Raw genomic sequence first — 22,995 nt, forward strand, 5'->3', positions numbered from 1 at the left:
GCAGCAAAAAAAAAAAAAAAAAAAATCGGCCCGAACTGCAGAAAACAAAATTTTCCATGGCAGGCTGATAAAGGCCGAACCAAAAGGTTTGGCTGAAACACATCTATAATGCTTAATGCCCTCGTCTAAATGGACTTTCCATGTGACAGCACTAAGTAGTACTCCCATTTTAGGATGCACATTTTGTGAATGTTTATGCTCGCAAAATGAGTGTTCAAATGTGGGCAAAGCTGTGCATTGGCCAGAATGCTCCTTTCTGCATCGGCCTGTTGACTGAGCCAGCTGGGGATAGGGGAAATTCCTACCATACCTGAATGTAACTCGCCTTGAGCTACAATGAAAGGGCATGAGCTAAAATATACTGCATAAATAAAAATAAATACATGAAATAAACAGGAGCTGTATCAGGGTGTCAAACACATAAAGATTATAAAAAGCAAGTATGGGAAGGAGAAGCACAAAAAATTACAGTATTCCACTGTGATCTAAGCTTAGCCGGATTTCCTCTACACATCAGAATGGGTTACAAGAGGCTACAACAATATGCACATATTTCTTTGCAATTCATTTTCTTACCTGCTGTCTTGGGAACGACATCAGCATTTAGCTGGAAAATGAAACAGAAGTTAAACATGTTATCACAGATAAGATGCTCATTCCTATGGCATTATTACCAGTCAACATAAAACTTGCATAGACAGGCGTTAGCTATGACAGAAGTAGGACAGCAGCATTTCTGTTACCCAAAATGATTAAGAAAACAGCAAAGAATGACAATACAGAGCATAAAAGCCATCCTGAATCTATTTTACCACCACCAGAGAGAGAATGAGAACTATTAACTGCAGATCACAGTTGGCTTATATGATAAGGAAAAAAACGTAATTCGAGGTTTCATATAGAAGCCCAGCAGCGGGAATTTTGCTGGTAGGTGGAGAAGAGGTCATAGACTGGTACAAGTAGGGAACAAATTAAAACTAGTCACAGTACTGTGTATCTCATCTTTTACAGCAGCTACGGTATTTTTCTTAAATATACCATATACATTTTTTGTTTAACACTAAGCCTTCTCCTCCCCTGGAGGATAGATATACAGTGGCTTGCAAAAGTATTCTAACCCCCTAAAATGTCAGATGTGTGTGGATTACAAACGACACTTACACAGATCGATCCAGAAATTATGTTTATTGCAAACCAGGATGCTCAAAGTAAACTTTCAAAGTCACAATTCATTATTTCTCTGCATTTTTTGTATATTTTATGTTTAAGTTGTTTGTTGTTCATTTTAGTTTATTAGCCATAGATGTTTTTACTTTATTTATATTGTAATACTTATAGTGAATTTTGTTTTTAATCATTTAGAATTTTAATAGATTTTATTTATATTTAGGCTGTGAACCTTTATGACTAATCAGAATATAGATATATAAAATATAAATAAAATCTGAAAAAATGCTGCTTGCTAAGTATTCAACCCCTTCAGATTAGTACTTGGTAGAACCACCTTTTGTTGCAATAACAGCTTTAAGTCTGTTGGGATAGGTTTCTACCAGCTTTGTACACTGGGAGTGATTTTTGTCCATTCTTCCTGGCAGATTTGCTCCAGGTTGTATGACACTTATGGACTACAATTTTCAAATAGTGCCACAGATTCTCAATTGGATTGAGATCTGAACTTTGACTTGGTCCCTGTAGAACATTTTGTATTTCAACAACTCGTGTCGCTTTGGCCTTTGCTTAGGGATCATTGTGCCGCTGAAAGGTGAACGTTCCCCTAAGTTTTTGTTTTTTAGCAGATTGAAGCAGGTTGTCTTGCAGTATCTCCCTGTATGTTGCACCATCCATCCTTCAGTTTTAATAAGATGCCTAGTCTCCCCCCCCCTGCTGAGGAAAAGCATCCCTACAACATGTTGCTGCCACCACCATACCTCACTGCTTGGATGGTGTTTGCTGAGGAATGGGCAGTGTTAGGTTTGCAGCACACATAGCACTTTGAATTTTGGTCAAAAAGCTCCATTTTTGTCTCATCTGACCACAAAAAAACAAACAAACAAAAAAAACCCCCACAAAAACTTTATCCCACATTTTAACTGGGTCTAGGATGCTTTTTGGCCACTCCAGGTGTGCTTTGATGTGTTTTTCATTCCGTAATAACTTCTTTCCAGCCACCCTTCCATGCAGGCCAGTTGTATACAGAACTCTTGATATGGCTGACTGGTGCACCTCCACTCCAGTCTCAGCCATTGAACTCTGCAGCTCCTTCAAAGTGATTGTTGGCCTCTCTGTGGCTTCTCTCCTTGCTCTGATTCTGATTGAAGGACAGCCTTGTCTAGGCAGTGTCTGGATGGTATGATGTAGCTTCCATTTCCTCGCAATTGATCGAACAGTGCTCACTGGGATATTATTTTGTAGCCTTTTCCTATCTTGTGCATGACTATAACTATTTCCTTAGAATGCTCTTTGGTCTTCATTTTCACAGCTTTCCTTCAGATTCACTGTCTGACCAATGGTACTGGAATTAAAGGATTTATCTCTAGAAAAGCTGACCTTTTTAATGGATTCACAGGCAGAGACCCATTGTAAGCCAATTGTAAGGACAAATCTCTTTCATATGTGTAAACGTTGAGCTTCCTCAACACAGGGTTGAATACTTATACACGCAGCATTTTTCAGTTTTTATTTTTTTACAAAAAATGCAGAGAAATAATGAACTATAACTTTGAAATTTTACTTTAAGAGCATACTGATTTGCAATAAACATACTATCTGGACCAATCTATGTAAGTGTCATTTGTACTCCACACAAGTCAGCTGACTTTGTAGGGGATCGAATACTTTTGCAAGCAACTGTATTTTCAAGTTGAAGGATAACTTTCCCGTGTCCAATTATGTAATAACTTCAGCCAAAAGTTTTTCTTTCATTGGCTTTGTGTAGGGGGGTCAGAAAGCAGCCAACAGGAGGGATCCAAAACAAATGGGAGCAAAATATTTCAGATGGCTTTATGCAATGCTTTAGGGTAAAGCAACACCAATATTTCAGCCATAAGAGTCATCTCAGTCAATTTCATTAAATATTAAAGTCTGTGTCAGAATGCCCGAGGCTTAAGATTCCTCTTCTAGGGTAAGTGCCTCCAGACTCCCTTCCCATAGAAAATAAGGAAGCACATCAGAAAGAAACAAAAAAGCAGGCTAGATGGGGCCACAGTAATTAAGACCAAAACAAGCAGAAAGAACTTAATTTATAATCCATCTTCCACGGATACTGAATATAAAAGTATTATATACAGAGGAAGGTACCTTTATATCACTCCTTTAATTCTGAAAAATATTTTTAGAACTGAGGAAATCTTCAATTCAGATTCATAAAACTTTATTGGCATACCAATTTTACATGTGTTGCTAAATACTTAGAATGTTTACCTTTAGAGACCCTGTAGGCCCTTATTATATTTTTGTCCTTAGCTTAAGTCCTAAGCTAGGATGGAAGGAGGAGTTGGCAGACCATCCCTGACAAGCATTTTCAGTGAGGCAGCTTGGACTGGTCAGTCAACATTCATAAATGCAGGCTGAGCAAGGAATAGGTGTGGTAGTTTCTCTATAGAGTGAGGGAGTAGGAGAGTATCAGAGCGATTCCTCTTTTCAGGCCAATAGCCCGATACCAGTGTAGAGAACCCTACTGAACATTTAACAACAAGGAATGTTCCAGATTAACAGGGAAAACAGACAAGGTAATTTAGTTGGGTTTTAGCTCCCCCATTTTAGGAGACTGCAATGGTGGAGTCTTCAAACCATTTCACAGTGTGAATTTTTAGCTAGCCCTTTCAGGAGACAGGCTGCCTCTATGCCTGCTCCTGTTTTTGTGGTTTTCCTGGGGAAAGGATCCTTGGAATGAAGCGTAGGGTATAGAGCAGAAGAAAGGATCCCTTTCCCCCATGTTGACAATTTATTTTGCCCTTTTTGAGTTAGGGTGAGGGACGTTTTTTCCACCCTTCATTCTTCCCCCGTATGGGTTGTAATTTGAAACTATATTTTTCCCCATCTGCCTGAGTTCCCAAGGATCCCGGAATGCAGGGAAGTAACATCTGTAAAGAGGCAGGGAGAGATCCAGTGCATTCCTGGAAGTCCCATAAGGGAATGAATTTCCCTTCATTCTTGGGGAGGCGATGTGGACTGCAGAGAAGACCAGTGGCACCCATCTGGTGCTAACCTCTATGATATCATCTGGATGTTGATGAGAGGAGTGAAGAGGTACCCTCTAGGTATCAGTTAGGACAGTAAGGATAAAAAGTAAGAAGCCATTCCAGTACAACAAATGGGACTTTCAATTATTTCATCTAAATTAGATTCAAGACACCTATCCCCCAAATTCTGAGATAAAGCTCTATTACCCCCCCCTTCCAAATAAATGGAAAGGAAAAAGGAATTAAAGAGCACATTAACTTTATAACCTACATCAAAGTATAAGATTGCAGATTTATTGAAAGGATTAACAGTGTAAATGGATTGGAATAAGTATGTGTTTACATCATATTTCCATTATTAATGCTGAGAGCCTTGGAGATATTCTCTCAACAGGGAAGACTGGACTCGGAAGGGCTTCATAACAGTAGTGAATGTTTGAGCTATGAACATAAGAACATAAGAAAATGCCACACTGGGTCAGAGCAAGGGTCCATCAAGCCCAGCATCCTGTGTCCTACAGTGGCCAATCCAGGCCATAAGAACCTGGCAAGCATCCAAAAACTAAGTCTAGTCCTATAAGTAAAGGGGACCTTGGGGAGGTTTATTAGTCCAGGGGGTTGAGACGGATTCGATAGCCCAGTTCCCAACAGATCTGGTAGGGAGTGTCTCGGGAGCTGGAGATCGGTGGATCATCATTGTTTTTGGGAAGAGTGTTTTGGTGGGTTCATATTCCAGCCTTCAGAGGGATTCCCTTTTTCTGGAGAAGGACAGGAAAAAGAGGACCTGTGCTTCTGTCTTACAGAAAGGGGAGGAACAGCAGTTTCCTTGCTACAAGAGAAAATCCGTTGGGATATTTTAAAAAAATTTTTCCTCCTTCATTGGGAGGAATTTTTTTTTTTTTCCCCCATCATCAATCCTGCCTGTGAGCAGTAAGGGTTTTTAATTTTTGCTGTGTTCTTGGGACTTTCTAACCCAGAGGTCCAGTTTAGACTCAGAGAAGAGATTGGAAGACTCCCATTAGGAGCTTATCTTCTATCACTGGGAGTGTTGGGACTTTTTCTTAGGGCCTGCCATCTGAAGTGACACTAGGTCAGCTGGGTGGGTCTAAATAATAAATTACTATTTGATTTTTGTGAAGATCAGTTAGAGAGTGGTTGTTCAGCAGTTTGAAGATATTTTTGGTTACAGTAAATTTTTGTTGGAACACCCCGCAAGCATGTCCAGTGTCATTTTGAAAATTAGAAGTGACCCTAAAGCCAGGACATCTCAACTATGAATATATCTGTGTGAGGGACAGAGATAGTTCCCCCCTGTGAACCTTGAAAATTTATCCTTTCCCAACCCCTGCCAGAAAGAACCCTGGTACCCGGGGACTGAGATGGGGAGAGTAGCTGGCTCTGGGACACCATGTACTCCTGCATTCAGGACATCCACCAAAAAGGAGAGGGTAGTTACACAATAAAAAGGGGGAAGCTCCGAAAAAAAGTAACAACTGCATATAGTACCATCCCCAGCACCACAGGTACCCATGGACACTGACCGCCTGGTAACCCCTGGTATCGATGGTACCAAGGAGGCCATGGGTGTCCATAGGGAGAGGCCCTGTAGCCCATACAGATCATAGATGCCCAAAAAACCAATAACCACCAGCGCCATCGACTGGTCCCCTCAGCTGACTTATTAATCTGAGGGCGTCGATACAGCGAGCTCGATGGTCTCACAAGCACTAAGGCTCCAAGAGCCGTAGCCTGTGAAGGAATGGCACAGAGCTCCTCAATGCCTTGTAGAGGACACTACCAAGGATTCTTGAGGCACGGGACCACTGCGCTCAGATGCCCCAGCATACCTCGAGTAGATGGCGACCTCTGCGCTCAATCCGTTCAAGGCCAAAGAACCCTTGCCACCCAGGGGCTGCAGGGTCACACGGGGGCTTCCAAAAGCCCCGGTAGTCGACAGCCTGACTAGGGCATTCGATAGCAAACCCAATGTCTGGTTGTTGGTGCTCGACATAGTCGAGATGGGAACGAGAGGAATCAGTGTCCCCCCACCTTGATAACCTTGAGGCCATGTCCTGCGCTGGCATAGAGGCCACACACCTCAATGGCATCGAGGGCCTGCCACCAAGTCAACCTCAACAACCCCAAAAGTGACCATGCACGCACCTTTGGGATTGAGGGCGTCAATGGCATTGATGCCACCCAGGGTGTCAAGGGCCTTGTGGATGTTGAGCACACCATGGGCATCAAGGGCACAGTGGCATCGATGGTACCATGGGCACCACAGCATTGCATGCGCCACAGCATCGATGGCATCGCAGCCTTGATCAATGGCATAGAGGATGTCAGTTTGTACTGCTACTCTGTCACCTTGCTGCCCAAACTGGTGCGAGACTCCTCTTCCACCAATACTGACAGCACAGAAGGCCTCTACAGCATCGTGGGCGGTCATGCACCTCGATGGCATCAAGGATGACCATGGTGCACAAACTGTGGGCCTGGTCCCCGATGTAGTCCTGACATCAATGCATTAGAATGGTGTGCTGGTCATTGGCAACCATTACTGGGCATGGCACCAAGGTGCGGTAGTAAGCTGCTAGCCCAGGCTCCTGCTCATCCTCTCTCCCAAGGAGACTGCACTGCCAAGATTGGCAAAGCACTCCGGAGGGGAGGCTGTGTCTTTCAGGGCTCCCACCAGTGAAAACTAGTTCCTTGGGATGTGGGGAGGATGAGCTCTCCTCCCCACAGGAATGGCATGGTCCTCGATCCCTGCACCGTAGGGAATCCATCGATACCGATCAATTGGTGAAACAACATGAACACCAGTGAGTCCCCAGGCTCAGCAGCCTACACAGATCACCGATGAACTGCATAAGTCAGTCCTGCCAGCACTAGGGGAAAGAGAGAAAAAGGAGACAGAGCAAGGAGAGGACACAGATACAAAACTGCAGAAGCAGTTTCTTTTTTTTTTTTTTTGTTTTTTAAGATAGTAAGACTCTGCCAAGACTGCACAGGGAAAAGCCCACCATGCGGTCAGCAGACAGTTGGAAAGAAATGAAAAGGAGAAGAATAAAACTACCTTAAGGAAAGATAACAGCTGCAGCTCTAGAAAAAAATAATTTACAAGAACTGGAAGAAGAGAGCAAAGCTAAAAACTAGGAGCACGCAGCTTCCACAACCACATGGCTCCAAAGGAAACGAAAAAAAAAAAAAAAACGACAGAGGGACTCTGCCTAAGGGGCAGGGTGATGACTACAGCTGCACATGCTCAGTAGGGCATGTCCGAGAGTTCTAGAATCTTTGAGATCAAAGTTCCGTGCCAGGCTCCATCCGATGAGGTCACCCATGGGCAAGGACTACCATGCTGCTTGTTCTAGGAGAAATGAATTTGTGTTTCCATTTTTCCAGTGCTCCACTGCAGCCAGGGTCTGGCATTTTGGGGATTCCAGTTAAGCTTTTGTCTGCATATTTCAAGCCTGATCATTTACTCTCTATTTGTTGAGGGGGTGTGTTTTTTTTGCATGTGTGATTAAGATGAGGTATTCTGTTAGTGTGTATTATCTGTACCAGTTCCTACAGCTTTTTCTATTTTCCAATCTGCACCTCCAACAGGAAATGTAGTGCTGCCTTTTCATAGGCCAGGGTGTGGCTGGTTTGGTACTTGGGGGCCAAATGTACATTTTTTTCAGGGTTTTGTGGTACAGCATTTCTATGATTGGGGGGGGGGGGGGGGGTCTAAGAACTTGTTGAATCCAATGGAGGCTAAAAACTGATGAAGCAGACAAGGATTTAAACTAAGAAGTAAATGCAATCTCCCAATGAATCAAATTAGTGAGATGTTTTAAGAGAAATAAATGACAACACAGGCTAATGTTCTATGGAATTTGAAAACATAAATAAATAAATAGACAAAAAGTGCTATCATAAAATCTGAGAGAGAGAGCAGTCACCTGGGGCTATGCTAATTACCAGGAGATAATGGGTAAAGACAACTTAGATAGAGGCAAGAGACAAAGTTGGTATTACTTAAGACAGATTGATTTTGTAACAGGTGCACAATGAATGAAAAGGAGGTAAGATTTCTAACATGAAACTACAACTACAACTTTTATATACACAGAGGGTGGTAGATGATTGGAACAGCCTTATGGACAGAGGTATTGACAATGTAAACATGCCTGGAATAGAGAGAGAGCTCCCTGGTAAGGGCAGAGAGCATGCAAGTGGGGTGTAACAGATGGAAGAAATGAAGGAGAAGACTTGAGGTTTGGATCAAGCATATGAAATCCTGAGGGCCATCATGGGGAACACACCAGCCATGTGCAGCCTCCAGAATTCCGGTTCTGTTCATCATCTTCTTTTTCTTGGAGGGGGGAGGGTTTAGATTTAAGATCATTTAAATGTTTATTTTGTTTGATGAACCGAAACATTAAAATAAAACAAAAGAAAAAAAAATTGGGATCTCCCAGGGCCCTCCAACGCTGCTCATGCTGCCCCCCCCACCCCCTTCCTCTGAAGAGACTGCCAGGGATCTCCATGGCACCCGCTCACCTCTTCCGTCGAGATGTTGGACAGGGAAAGGGCCAGAACGGATGCCCACTATTCTCCTGCTCCACTGGCATCACTTGAAAACGGCACCGGCTAGTCTCAGAGCCACTGGTGAGGCAGGAGGCAAATGGGCATCCCTCCTGTTCCTTTGGAAGGGGTAAAGTGGGGGCCAGGAAGCTCCCCAGCTCTGGCAGTTTTTTCCAGAGGTGCCCAATGAGATTCCAAGCCCCAGTAGTTTTTTTTTTCTTTTTGGTTGTTGCAGTGCATAGAAGCCTAGAACTGTGGTTTATTTATTTATTTAGGCACTGTTCTTTCCAAAACAAAATGAAAGGAAATAAAAATGAAGTTATTTGTTTTGCTATTGTTCAGTTTCAAACAAATGCATGTCCCTAGAACACACAGGCTAATAGCCACCATGGAGGTATAACTGTGTTAGACTTGGCTGAACCCTGATAGCAGCGGTTGAGCTGCCTTAGCCTGCCATGGTTAAGCCATTAGTACCTTGGGGTAATTTGCATGGAGCGGCAGTTACAGCACTAACAGCAGAGGTAGAACTGCATGAAGCTTGCAAGCAGGCTGCACTAAGCCGCAAGGAGAGACCATGGTTGAAACCCAACTCTCAATGAGCAGGGGGAAAGCGGGATATTTCTGGACAACTGCCTCACTAGCTTGTGTATCTGTATGGATGTTACAAAAATGGGGGAGGGCCTGCATGTTGACATATGGGACTGTTAAGAATGAAAGAGGAAGATGATAAAGCCTGGAACAGCCTACCAGCAGAACTGGGGGAGACCAGCACCTGTAATGGCACCAAGTCATGCTTGGATCAGATATAGAAAACAGTGAGGAACAGGGTTGAAAGGTGGAGTAAACTTGGTGAAACAGCAGGCCATGCGGCAGCCAGGTTATTAGCAGACACAGTAACATAGTAAATGTCAGCATAAAGACCATATGGTCCATCCAGTCTGCCACCACATCCCAGGAGTCAATCAGTTGTTGCCAGTAGGTTGGTGGTAACCAGTTACTATTCCAGCAAGGTGATGAGGAGAAAACGAGGGGCAAAATAAAGAGCATGAGCGACCAACATCACCAGCAGGCTACAATTTCCCAGAAACCAACTGGGTTAGTGCCAGAAGGCTAGTGATGAATCTGACTTTTAGGATAGAGCACACCGCCACACAGTAAATGTTATACATTTGAATTTCTGCTCTGACCTTTTGCTGGTGTTAAACAGCTAAATGTTACTGGATGCTGTGTGTTACTGACAAGAGTTTCTGGCTTTTAGGATATATAGCATTTATTGTTTGGAGATGCTTTTTACCTGTATTACACTAAAGGAAAATTAATTCAAAATAGTATTGCTGAAATTGACTCTCACTAAATTCTCCAATGAACTCCCTTTTGCTTAAATCAAAGCTTGCTCTGGGAACTGGGGGCTTTTCCAAAAGATTTAGAGTGAATCCTTCAGATAAGAAGGAGAATGCTGATATCTTTGCAGCTTTTGTGACTTTCCCCATTTTCTTTAAAATTTTAAATTTGATGTCCTTTAGAAGTGAAGTCACCTACTACAAGAGGAAGTCACCAGGAGGGAAGAGAGGCGTCCTGCTGATGTTTATTACAAGAGTAGTGTCTGTTCCAACAAAAGAAACAGAATCGTGAAAATGGGCAACGCCTAGCAGCATGTTCCTCTACATCAATGAGAAAAATCCTAAACATTTGAGGGAGCTTCTACAACTGGCAGAACACAGCGGCTGCACAATGGACAAGATTGGTCAAACATTTGATCAAAGCATTCAGTAGTTTAGATGTTAAAAAAAATGTTGGGAATTTTTGAAAAAACTTAAAGCAAAAAAAAAAACCCTGATCAATACATTAAAGTCTGAAGTGGTTTCCTATACCAAGTATCAGGCAGGTCAAAGGACCTTGGCATTGTGACTCCTTTCTCCAAAAACTTTTCAGGGTTTAACATTTGAACAGCACAAACAGGCTTTCAAAATATCTTGCCTTCAGGGGAGTGTTTTTCACATGCACAGATTTAAAGGCCTTTTCCTCTCAAACACCTATCTCCTTATTCTCCTTGCTCCAGCAGCACTAAAGGTTCCCCTCCCGCATTTGTGTGTCTAAAAGGAAAAACTTTTGTTTACCTGACCTTTAAAAACATGTTGCAACCAAATAAAGTTTTTTTTATTGTCATTTCATAATTATAACTGTACACACAGTTAATCTAGCTGGAAAGAGCCATGAGACTTATGTTCCCCTGTATTTTAAAATGGTCTGCCTCGTCCCCCAAACAATTTAGGGGAACAGATTGGATCACGATGTGTGAACAAACATGGGCAGGAATAAGCCACAAATGCCCCAGTCACCCCTCCCGCCCAGAGTGCAGTAATACTTCTCATTAGCAGGATGTTCATTTTACAAACATCTTGTACTTGAGACAAAAAACAAAAACCTGTATGGCCCCTTAAACGCAAATGGATTAGCCAATATCTCTCCAATTACTGTAATCTACTTTTAAGTGGCTGTTCAGTCACAAAAAGGTGGAGCAGAAATAATTCATTTAATACATTTTTATTACTTGTGTAAAATTACTGCATGGTCTAAGAGCACCCCAGGCTGCAGGGCTCTGGGGCTTACTCAGCCTAGGATATTGTTACCTCAAGCCCTAAAAACAAAACCAAAAACCCAACTCTCACCCCACACCTCAGTTTCTGTATGAAGAACAATCTGCCCACACTGCTGTGAGAAATTTAACACCTCGCCTTGGCCTCTTGAAAATCAGTTAAAGAATTCATGATCCGGGGACTATCCTCGTGTTACTAATTTACACGGCAACAATTTCCTGGAAGAGAAGACGAGTTCTTTAAAGAGTCACTGGGCAGACTGGATGGACCATTTCCCTTTTGTAGGAGATTGATGCTCTTGAAACAAGCACACAAATAGGTAACAAGTGACTAGGCAAGACAAAACCAGTAGCAAGGCTTTGCTCACTGGGGGGGGGGGGAAGCCTGAATGTGTTTTACTGTGGTCCTGTGAATAGCACGACTAACGCTTTGCTGGGGAAAGGGGGATTTCATGGACTTTACTGCCCACTGGAAAACAAACAGTGAAGCTGCCACGGCAATTTGCTTGCTTATAAAATCATTGATTTCTGTTGTCTGCAATCAAAGCCATCAAACCATGAAGTCACTCATTTAAATAAATAGGGGGGGGGGGTGTGCCCATGCACATTTCAAAGGATATGATAAGCAAACAAAACTGCCAGCTAGTCAATTAGAATTGCACCAAACAGTATGAATGAATGCCCGGTGCCGAGCAACCTGCAAGGACACTATAAGTAACCGTGGCTTCCGTGCTGCTGCACCAGTCCCATGCGGTCCAAGAATGAGGGGAGATCACTCCCATGCATCCCGGGCCAGCCCCCCTTCCTGTCAGGGACATGATCCCATTGGATCAGGGATCAGTGAAGCAGGAAGCCAGGGTGGAGGATAAGAGGGCAGGAAGAAGCTGGCTCAGCCCTTCTTTTCTCCTCCCCAGGCCCTGTACTGGGTTTAAAGCTGTGCCTCTTGTTTTGCTTAGCTATAGAGCTTCTCTTCTCCCCTCCCCCATAGCTGCCTTCTCTCTTCCCTGGAGGATTTGCTTGCTGCTACAGAGTGCAAGCTCTTGGGCTCCCTGTGGCAGTTAAGATTGCCAGCCCCATGGATCCTGTGGGGGCGGCAGGTATGCAGAGGCAAATCTTGGAAGCAAAAGCTGTGGTTCTCATATGTGATAGACCTGGGGGCATTTGTGGTGCATTTATAGGCTCTCCTGATTTGGGCTGTGATCAAGGGGCAGGAGGATGCTGATACAAAGTGCAGGGTCCTACTTTGCATGAACCAGCAAATACCTGTAGCTCTATGCATTACCCAGGCTCTAGCATGCTTACTCCAGTAGTGAAAGGAAGCAAGCCTGTAGTAAGGGATAGCAGCCTTTTTCACCTTGCTTTTGTTTAAAGTGACATTCTGCAAGCTGGTGCAGTGGCAGAGCTTTAAGATAATTTACCATGGATGTTCCTACAGTCCACACCATCTTTGGCCGATGTTCACTTGCCATTCTTTTTCCTGCCACGGTAAGATAAGATAAAACACAGCCACTGCTCCTTGGGCTTCATGCCCTAGTGTGTATTAGGCATAGAGGTCTCAACTCCTAGCTATTGGGACCCCTGGGGTGGGAGAACAATGGTAGGTGGCCACAAGCACCAAGGTTGGGGCTGGCCTGGGCATTCAGTAGCCCAGCTCTGGTTGGGTAGGTCCTGAAAGCTATGAAGGTGCAGAGCAAGGGGGAAGGAGTGCATAAATATCAGCTTGGAGGTCTATAACAGTAGGAATATTGACGAAAATGACAGAGGCCCTGTGTCAGGTGTCATGGGATAGCTATGAGGTGAAGTTATTCGGGACAGCGTTCCTGATCATGTTTTTCTGATGCATTTAGAGTTAGCGAAGTGGTGCCTGAGGCCTGGTCTACAAAGCATGGTCCAGCCTTAGCAATTGCAGATGTGAGATATGGGAGGATCAGGTAGAGATGTGGCTGCAACAATCAAAAAGAGATGAGAGAGAGAGCTGCAAGTTGTTACTGTGCAGGGCGTAAGAGACAGCATTATGCCCAGTTTGAGCAGTGGAGGAATATGTAAAGAGACCAGAGATAGGAGGCCTGTCCTTAAGCACAAAGATGGGTCTGTGCTTTCACAGTAAAGTGCCTTGAGGCTGCAGGTGAGAATCCCAACTTATACGGCACACGTTTGTTTAGGACTGGGGGGAGGGGGATGTCACATCGCTGGCTGGGGAATTAGCTTTGGAGGATGAACAGATACAGCAAACTGGGCGCTGGACATCAAACAGGTTTAAATGGTATGTTAAGGGGCGGGGGGTATTGGCAATGAATATCTATCATCAGTTTTATCTTATCTTAGCGTGGCAGGAAAAAGAATGGCAAGTAAACAGCGGCCAAAGATGGCGTGGGACTGTAGGTCACTCATTTGTACATTGGGCAAGAAAGAGAACGGCAAAAACGCTGGGTGTGGGCATTCCCACAGAAAAAGCAGTCATAAGAAGGTTGGGGCAAAGAGGTATGAAATGGGATCAGCTGATTTCCAGGCTATGGCAGGAGGCCAGGGGGAAATGATTTGGTGGCACAAAAAGGGGTCAACCTGATTATAGCAATAAGGAGAGATTTGACACTGACTAGAGCAAAGTTGCAGAGCATGGATTATCTGCTGGTCTCAAATCATCCCTAGATTCGTATGGAAAGGAGCCAGAAGCAGATGAGGAATAGAAAAAAAAGCAGAAAGAATGCAAATAGAGAGGTGGGTTTATATGTGAAGGAACTAGGAAGATGGAGAATTCAACATGCGGAGCTGACAGCTCAACGTAAAGCTCTGTTCAGACAGGATGGGTCCACTTAATGGATGTAGGATGGGAAATTTTTAATTTAAACAAACATTCAAACAGCAATAGAGGCCCAAATAGAATCCTAAAAAGGGATGTGCCCTAATGAGTGATTACTGGTCCCTCCTGCGGCAGCAACTCACCAGCCACAAGGAAGACTAAATGAGGGTACCCAGGAGCCACTGGGCTGGTGGCAGGCATCAATGTTTAGTACATGAGTAGCCCCCAAGTAGGAAAGCACAATATAAAGGCAAGAATAAATAAACAAACCCCAAGACCGGGATCCAGCGCAGGCAGAGGTCTGGCTGGCCTCGGGGTGGTGGAACAACAACAAATGGCGGGAGCAGCATAGTACGGCTGTGCCAGCCCCGAACATCTTGCACAGCACAGCTTGACGAAGGGCAAGGTGGTGGGAAAATAATAAGTGAATAATGATGAAACAGAAAGTGGTTAGCAGAAAAGAAAAAAAACCTTCTCTGTGGCGAGTGTGCTTTAGTGTAAGTTTGTTGGTTCGGTTATACTTTATAGTTCATTTTAAAAGCTGTGGCCTACATTTTCCACTGTTGTGATGGTTCACAGTTAAAGATTACAGGTTATGTTGTGTTTCAAAGAATAAACCTTGGTTTTGGTTAAGGAGTCAGCGCTCACTGGAGAGGGGGACAAGAGGTGTGGTGTGCCTGTGTTAAGGCGGCACCAGGGAGGTGCACCTCTTATTTCAAACAAGGGACTCAGAGTACATTCTAACTGGGGAGTCGTTGATTATCTGCCTCTGGGTGCTTTCTGAGAGAAGTCATAAGTCCTAGAGTTTTTGGGGTTTTTTTTGCCACTGGTCACAATTAAACCATGAGGCTAGGAAAGCTATCCTGTTTCCTACTTTTCCTACAGTGGGGGGTCTCCAACTGGCGTGACCCTTTGAAAGCAGGGAGCCTAGAGCGAGCTGCCTCCAGGAACCTTCCTGCAGATCCTCTATAATTCTATTGTTTGAGTGGGAGATCCCGCCCGCCCTTTCCTGTGAATTTCAAACATTATGGGTGATGTTCCGCCCTTGCAGCATTCAGCTGTACAGGCTCAGCTCATCATCCCCACCCCCATGCTTGTTTAATAAAGCAGGGATGTATGCTGGCTTACTGCTTTCTGATGCAGCCCTCTTATCAGAGCTCAGCAGCCAGTTTCCACCATGTGAGAACGTCCCCCTTTGTTCCAAATTAACAGGCCAATACAGTAAGGAGCGGTAGGAAGAGGTGCGTTACGGCCGGGCGCACCCGCGGTTGCTGCACGCACAGTTCGGATCACCTACCGCTCGATACTGTATTGAAATAGCTTGCAAATGCAAGCTGCGTCCGAGAAGCGTCCATGAAGCGTTAGGCCCGCGCAATCCATTTTACTGTACAGAGTGCTATACAGCGCCTATACAGTATCCTGGGTGCGCTGGTACCTGTCATTTCAAATGACGTTTGAAATGACAGGTACCAGGGGGGATTGAGAGTCTTCTCCCCCCCCCCCTCCCGAAGCAAGGCAGGGTGAAAATTAAAACAAAAGTGAATAAAGTGTAATAAAAGTAAACTTACTGCATGTGAATTTTCTTTGAACAGTCCTCTCTCTCCTCCTCCCAAGGCGCGTACTGCGGCTCCCCTGCCTCCCGGGGGCAGCCGGCGTGAAAGCGGCTTCCAGCAGCCCCCGCCGGCTAAGGTGAATGAATGTGCGCCTGTGCGTGCAATTTGGTCACTCAAGGCGTGACGTCACAACGTTTGGCGTCGGCATTCGCTAATGCACTGCCTTGAGCGCCCAAATTGCATTCATTCACCTTCGCCGGCAGGGGCTGCTGGAAGCCGCTTTCGCCGCCGGCTCCCTCCGCCTGGATGAATGCACGCCCGCCGGCTCCCGCCGCGTACGGTCGTGCATTCATTCACTTTCGCCGCCGGCTGCCCCCGGGAGCCAGGGGAGCCGCAGTGCGCGCCTCGGGAGGAGGGGAGAGAGAGGACTGTTCAAAGAAAATTCATATGCAGTAAGTTTACTTATGTTTTAATGACGTCGAGCCGATTTTCACCCTGCGCCTTGCTTCAGAAGGGGGGGGGGGATTTTGACCGGAGCCTGCCTATTGCTGTCACACCACACTGATGCCAGGGTAAGGGTCCCGGGGGGTGAGGGGGTCGTTTGCCCATGAACCTTCGTCTCTCTGACCTGACGCTCCACACTAACGCAGGGGTAAGGGTAGGCGGTAAGTTAGCAGGTTAAACGCGCGGCAAAACTGCAGGTTAAAAAGGAGATAATCGGGGCGCACATTGCTGTATGGGAGGGAATAGCTAATCGGAGCATATACATCTCATATACATGCTGCGGGCGGAAAGGGGTTACCGGTTGATTTAAAGCAGCAGTAAGGATGAGTTAAAAGGGATAGTGAATCGCGGGTTGGACTTACGCGGCCAAATTGTGAGTTAGAAGTGGGTTAGAAGCAGGGTAACCGCGGCCGCGCTTTACTGTATCGGCCTGTAAGGGAGAACAATCGGGTTATGTGCTCCCCTGCTAGCAGACGGAGACTGAGTCAGGTTTCAAAGGGGATGTCACCTTAGATACTGAAGGGCTGAGGTCACTGCAGGGGTGTATTTTCTTCAAAAGCCACTGTGGACAAACTATTGAAAAACTTGATTAAAACCGGATAACCAGAACTGTACTCAAACATAAGCGCTGAATCCCAGCAAGATTATAGATGCCCTGATCTAGGGATTGGGCGACGTAACCTCTTGGAACAGATATTCACCTCATGGGCGATTTCCTCGTGGGGAATTCCAAGAGCCAAAGTTCCCAGCATGAGGCCTCAAGTGTGTAAGTATCTGCTTCCTGCCCCCTCGGATAGATGTTACATAAAAAGCAGCAATGTTATTCATCTACTTTTTACACTACTACCCTTACCTTTCATATCACTTAAAATGGCAGCACCAATAATGGGCTGTGTTTAGGGTGACCAACTGACAGGTTCTGAACCTGACAGCCCGGTTTTAAAGCTTGCTGTACAATGTCCGGTTACAATGGTAGCCGGACATTGTAAAGCCCGATCAAGCAAGCCCTGTGCTATTGAGGGGGGAGGACTGGGCATCTAAAGAACCAATCAGCAGGCTTAAAAATCAATCTGGTGATGCAGCAGAACTGAAAATAAAGAAGCACGCTTTGCCTGCCCTCACCGCGTGCTTCTCGTGCCGACTCCACTGCTGCTATCGCTGCTCTGCTGCTGGCTCCTATATAGTTCCTCTCACTCCAAATGCAGCCCTCCACTCCTAGCTCTTCCCCTGCTGCAGCTCAGACAGGGCTGCTGCTGCCGCCGGCACAGAGTGCTAATTTGTGCAACCGGGATGGGCATAAATGCGTTGATGCGGCTGGCGATGGTCTCTGTCCACTGCTGACGACGGAGAGATGCGGCAGGGCCTGCTGAACTTCATTGCCTGCCCTGACTGCAAGGTACATGTGCTGCTGCCAGGGTCCTCCAGGCCTACACAGAATGAGAGCATCTCTGGCCTCTGACAATGGTTGTCGCTGCACTGTCTGCTGCTCCGCTTATGCTACAGCCTGCATTGTTCTGTACCTCATTCTCTTGCCTCAGCCCTCTGCCGTTGTCTTCTCCAGCTCCACCCTCTTCCTAGCCAGTAAGAAGTTGCCATGCAGGCCGAGGCTACTACTGCTGCTATTTTTTTTTATGTTTGGGAGCTTCTACAGGGTCTAATTCTGGCCTGCCTACTTCGTGTTGCCAACAGACTGACTCAGTCTTGGTTTTGCCCATTGCATGCATAGATTTGTACTTCAGGGAAATCAGACACAATCATAACTACAAAATTCTTGCATGCAATGGGATTTATTTATTTGGCATTTTTTTTATATACCGATAACCGTTTGCACATCGGATCTGTTCACATTTAACTTGGAAGTTATAGGCTAGGCTTTTACATGGAACAGGATAAAGCCAGGACTGGATCACAGTCTGCTTGGTCAACCTGACATCAATTGGCAACCCTAGATCAGCTGCAGCCCATGCGCCTCTTACCTCTCCAGAATCTTCCCATTTCAGTTTTTGGGATGGGGGCCCCGAGTAGTCTGGAGGGTTTCGCTGGCATTGGGGACTGGGGCCTCAAAGTTCAGGAATCCTGGTGCCAAGCCCTCCTGACAGACATTGGTACCTTCCCTCCTCTGGACTTAACAGAGTGCACTTTGAATGGTTGTCTGCCCCTTCCAACAGCCCTGGCTCCCCTGTCCAACTCTCTCTGCCCAGCATTCCTCTGTTCACCTCCCCTACACCTCCCATCCAGCATTTAATTTACTCCCTCCTCCTGCCAAAGGGAAAATTATGCCATCCCAGTTATTCCAGAAGAATGAACACACACTCACCCTTGAGCAACTGATGCCTCTCATCCCCGTCTCTCCCATGCAACTCATACACGTGCACACTAGAAACAACCCCTCCAGGAACAACCTATTCTTCACCCTCCTCATCTGGAGCAAGTCATCCCCCTGCCCCAGCCTGAGTATGTCAGTCAGTATGAAAGTGTGTGTGCACGTGTGTCACCATGCATGTGCATAAGAGAGCACGTGAAAAGAACATGACAATGTGTGTCGGCAAGCATGTGAATGTGTGAGGGTCAACGTGTGTGCGCGCATTCCCACTTCTTAATCCAGCTTTGATTGAGCCTGATCATGTGTGTTATATGTGCACACCCTCCAATCCCAACTAATGCACAATAACTGATTTTATATTCCCCCTTTCTGCCACTTCAAAATGGATTTCATTCTCAGGATGACTAAAAAACAACAGCTGACTGGTTGGTGAGAAACTTTGATATATACACCCACACCCAATATATATATATAAATAATAACCCAACTATGGTGGGTAGGGGGGGGGGGGGGGCAACAAATCATATGAATGGAAGGAGGTCCGAGGCTCAAAAGGTTTGCTCAACCCTGGTTTAGACCACTGGCATCTGCCCATCTACATAGGCATGATCTGCCTATAAAAGAGATAAAGGACCTATGATAAGAGCAGGATAAATGTAATTACATCAAGGTCACAACTTGGTGTGTGGGGAACCCAAGCAAGCTCTGCAAGCTACCTGGACCCTGTGTGGGGGGTTAAAGTTGAACAGGGTCATCTGCAATAAGGCTCATGCTTGAACGGCATCATCTGTAATAAGGTTTATGCTAGAACGGCTGGGGTAGTCTGATACCTGAGCTCTAGACTCTGGTGTGGCGTCAGACTAGTGACCCCAGATTCAGCCATATCACAGGCCTAGAGGGCCGAGTCCTGCTTGCATGGGGCTGCTGTCAGTAAGGTCCGGACCTACTTCTTCTGACTGGGCGACTCTGGTCATGGAGGGCTGCCGGCCTTGCCTGCATGGATTGGGCTGCTTGAAAGGCCCAGACCAGATATATTTGTAGCTATGTGTTAACAGGGGCTCAGGTACATAGGTTAGACACGCTTGTCAGGGTTCATGAATAAAGCTGTGGCCTTTATTATTCCACTTGAATAACTGTCTGAGTGTTCATTAAATTGAACATTCTTCAAATGCATATAGGCATGGACGTGTCACGAGAACCATGGTTATTAGACCCTTAAGCTGTCAGACTTATGCAATTCTGGTCATAGAATGTGCAATCTCTGTATGCACAGCCCGTGAGGCTGAGGAATGGGGATGGATACAAATATACACTCTTTGGCAACACTCACTGGCAAAAATGCAAACTCATTCCCATCCCCTTTAAAAGACAAAAGGGCTTTCAACCATTTCCTTTGCCAAATGTTTGCTATGGTTATCACGTAACCCCTTCAACTGGTGATCATTCCGTTCAGTATGCTGTTTTGAAATTGTTTACTTTTTGGGCTTAAAGTTTTTGAACTTATTGTTAAAGTGTAAGGCTTTGTACAATTTTAGGATAGCTTTTTTAAATTTAATAGCACTGAAGGAATGAGCAGCTGAAGGAAAACAGAGGGCTGTCAAGAGTTTCATCCATAATAAAACTCCGGGTGAAACCTGCAATTAAAAAGGAAATTGTGGATCCATCCATCCCCCACCAGAATGAGTTCCAGGAAGCACATAAAACACAGGCAAATCTAAAAAACGAAGGGCACTAATGGCATTATACATCACTCCAACTGCATTTTTGTAGAGTAAAACAATATAATTCAAATCATTTTATATAATTAATAGAATAAAATTCCTTGAATGCTTTTCCAAGCTAAAAAAAATAATGCTCCTTTTGGTGCCAGAATCCAGGCTTGCATTGCTCCACATTTCAAGTAAAAGCGGAGATCTTGGACAAAATGGAACCAAAAATCCTACTTGCACTAGAATGGGGGAAGAAAGCTTATTTAAGCAATTATTACAATTCTATTAAAAGAATGTTCCTCTCCAAAATAAGTTAATTATCCATACTACAATGAGATAGCAGTGTATTTTTTACCAGATTAAAGTGTATCAGAGTTTACAATTATGAATGTTATCAAGAGCAAAATTAACATTCCTGGATCAATATCTTATAAAATATCAAATGTAGTTTATGGTGAACTTTAGGTTATGAAAGATGTGCCTGGCACTACAATGCATACCAAAAAAAGCAAAAAAGAACTCAGAGAACCCATAATGCCTAGGCAATTCTCCAAGAGGAGAAGGGGAAACAACTTGTTTCCCCACCACCACAAAAAAAAAAAATAAAAAAAAAATTATATATATATATATAAGCAATGAGAACAAGTGTTTAGTTGGCTATGGGGTGTCCCAGAAGACCTTATTGACTGGGTTACAACAAAGTTAAAATTACTCCATTTGCTGAGTTACCAAAAGTATATATAGTTCAGAAACCACCTAAAATAAAGACATCGGGCTACAAAATATATCTGTAGGAAACATCAAATTATTTACCTGCACAATTGTGCATTATTACTGATTTGGGCTGCATTGTAACAGAAAGTAAATATGAGAGAGAAAAGTAGAGCAAGCAGGAAATTAACACGTACACAAGGCTTTGGGTAATCTGATCTCAAACGTTGTCCCATTTTCCGTTTCACAGAGGGACGTGCAGATACTGCCTACATGCAACACGTCAACACTGACCGGGAACTCAGTTTTTGGTTTGTTTGGGGTTTTTTGTTTTTTTTGGGGGGGGGGGGCGGATCCTAGCAATTCCAGTTTAGCCGGAACCGGCCTCGGTTGGGAGTCACCGGCATGAGCTACATTTCAGCTAAGGTTGCCCCGCAAGCCCGGTCATGTAAAGACCCTGATGCTTCCCCACCCCCTCTTTCAGGGGCTGTGCACGCCGTCTCCACAGCCCCCAACCGATCTGGCGAGCAGAAGCCCTGAGCCCCGAATCAAAACCAGGTCTTTTACTGGCACCGAGCGGGCCCGTGTACTGCGGCAGGGCTCGTGCTTTTCAGCAGACAGCTCTGACCTCAGCAAAGGTCGAGCACGGTACAAAGGCAGCAAGCCCACTGCGTCGCTCCTTACTTTTCTGGCCCCCATAATCGCCTGTCTCTTTCCTTCCTGCTTGGATGTTTCGCAGCTGACCCGCCTCTTACAGCGCCTGTGTAAACCAGGAATTTTATTTCCACGTCCTCGGCTGCCCAAGGAGGCTCCAGCGGAGCGGCAGGTACCAACAGCCCCCCCGCACTGTGCCGCTGGGCTCAGCGCGCGCCCGCCCTCTGCACTGCGCCCGCCTCGGACCGCGCCAAAAGCTTCCCGCCGCCGCCACCTTACCTCGAAGGTGATGCGCCCCAGCCGCTGGTCGTCTGCGAACACGTCCATGTAGACCATGGGGTTCCGGTAGGGTCCCTTCTGCTGACTTTTCTCCCGGAAACTGTTGCTGCAGGCTCTGTGAGACAGCGTTACCGCCCCACGCAGGGGTGCCCGCACCTGGCACTGTCTTAGGAGGCGGCAACTCAGCAAGAACATGCTCTATACTTCTGGCTTTTACTAAAGAAAACTGACACACGCTCCTGTTTCCTTTTGCACACCTAACCTGCTTTCCTACCTGACTTTTATTCGCCCGCCCAGAAGGTTAGAGCTCACGCCCTCTATCTATTGGCCAATGTTATTCTGATTACTACTCCAGTTTCTCCCCTCTAGGCGAACAGGGAGGGACTAGATAAAGCAATATCTTCACACAGAAATTATACACAGCTAGCAGAATACCTCATCTCAGTCACAAATGCAACTAACAGACCCTTACCAAGAACAGAATAGACAATCACAGATTAGAAAGATGCAGACAAAACTTTACTGGAACCCCCAAGAAAACAAGGTTCTGTATGCAATGCATTTCCTCTTGTGCCGTGCAAAATACAAAGACATAGGAGATGCACATTTCCTAAACCAAACAGAGAAAATCCAAGACTTCCTACAAAACAAGAAAAACTCTTTATAATCCTAGGGGGAAAAAAGGAGAAACAGCAGCTAGAGCATAAAAATATGCAGTAGCCTGTCACCTACCAGAACTGACACTTGACCAAGGACAATAGAAAACAACATTAAAGCTTGAGACATGTGCCTGAAGGTGTACTTTCTGTAATTTGTACCTTTACTTGATTTACCATTTTGTAATGTTTCCTACCCTTTTATTTTAATTATTCTTTATATTACTTTGGCAATACGTAAAATTGTCATGCCAATAAAGTTATTTGAATGTTGAATTGTTTTCTTCCTTGCAATTGTTTGCAACGGTTTCTCCTCACCTCTTCTCCCCACAGGCAGGGAAGGGTGAGACTGGAGCTGACAATGCGGCAGCAAGTGGGGAGGAACAGAGAGGAACTGGAGCTGTTACTGACAGCCCTAGCTGAGGGCAGGACTGGAGAGGAGGCATCCTAGAACAGT

The 22,995-nt window shown here is 45.2% G+C and overlaps 1 protein-coding gene across 2 annotated transcripts in view; it reads right to left on the reverse strand.

Moving 5' to 3' along the window:
* The window catches only part of PPIF (peptidylprolyl isomerase F), a 37,418-nt gene extending 15,230 nt beyond the window's left edge, over nucleotides 1-22,188 (reverse strand). The window contains exons 1-2 of one of the 2 annotated variants that reach the window (XM_029609494.1): nucleotides 21,883-22,188; nucleotides 577-607 (exon numbers count right to left, since the gene is read on the reverse strand). In XM_029609494.1, coding sequence (XP_029465354.1) covers nucleotides 577-607; nucleotides 21,883-22,077 — 226 coding nt within the window. In that variant the 5' untranslated portion in view covers nucleotides 22,078-22,188. Of the gene's footprint in view, nucleotides 1-576; nucleotides 608-21,633; nucleotides 21,762-21,882 lie in introns of those variants that run through there. The other variant, XM_029609495.1, reaches the window with a different exon arrangement.
* Nucleotides 22,189-22,995: the final 807 nt, after the last annotated feature.

The sequence above is a fragment of the Rhinatrema bivittatum genome, chromosome 7 (genome assembly GCF_901001135.1).
Source record: "Rhinatrema bivittatum chromosome 7, aRhiBiv1.1, whole genome shotgun sequence".
Taxonomy (NCBI): Eukaryota; Metazoa; Chordata; class Amphibia; order Gymnophiona; family Rhinatrematidae; genus Rhinatrema; species Rhinatrema bivittatum.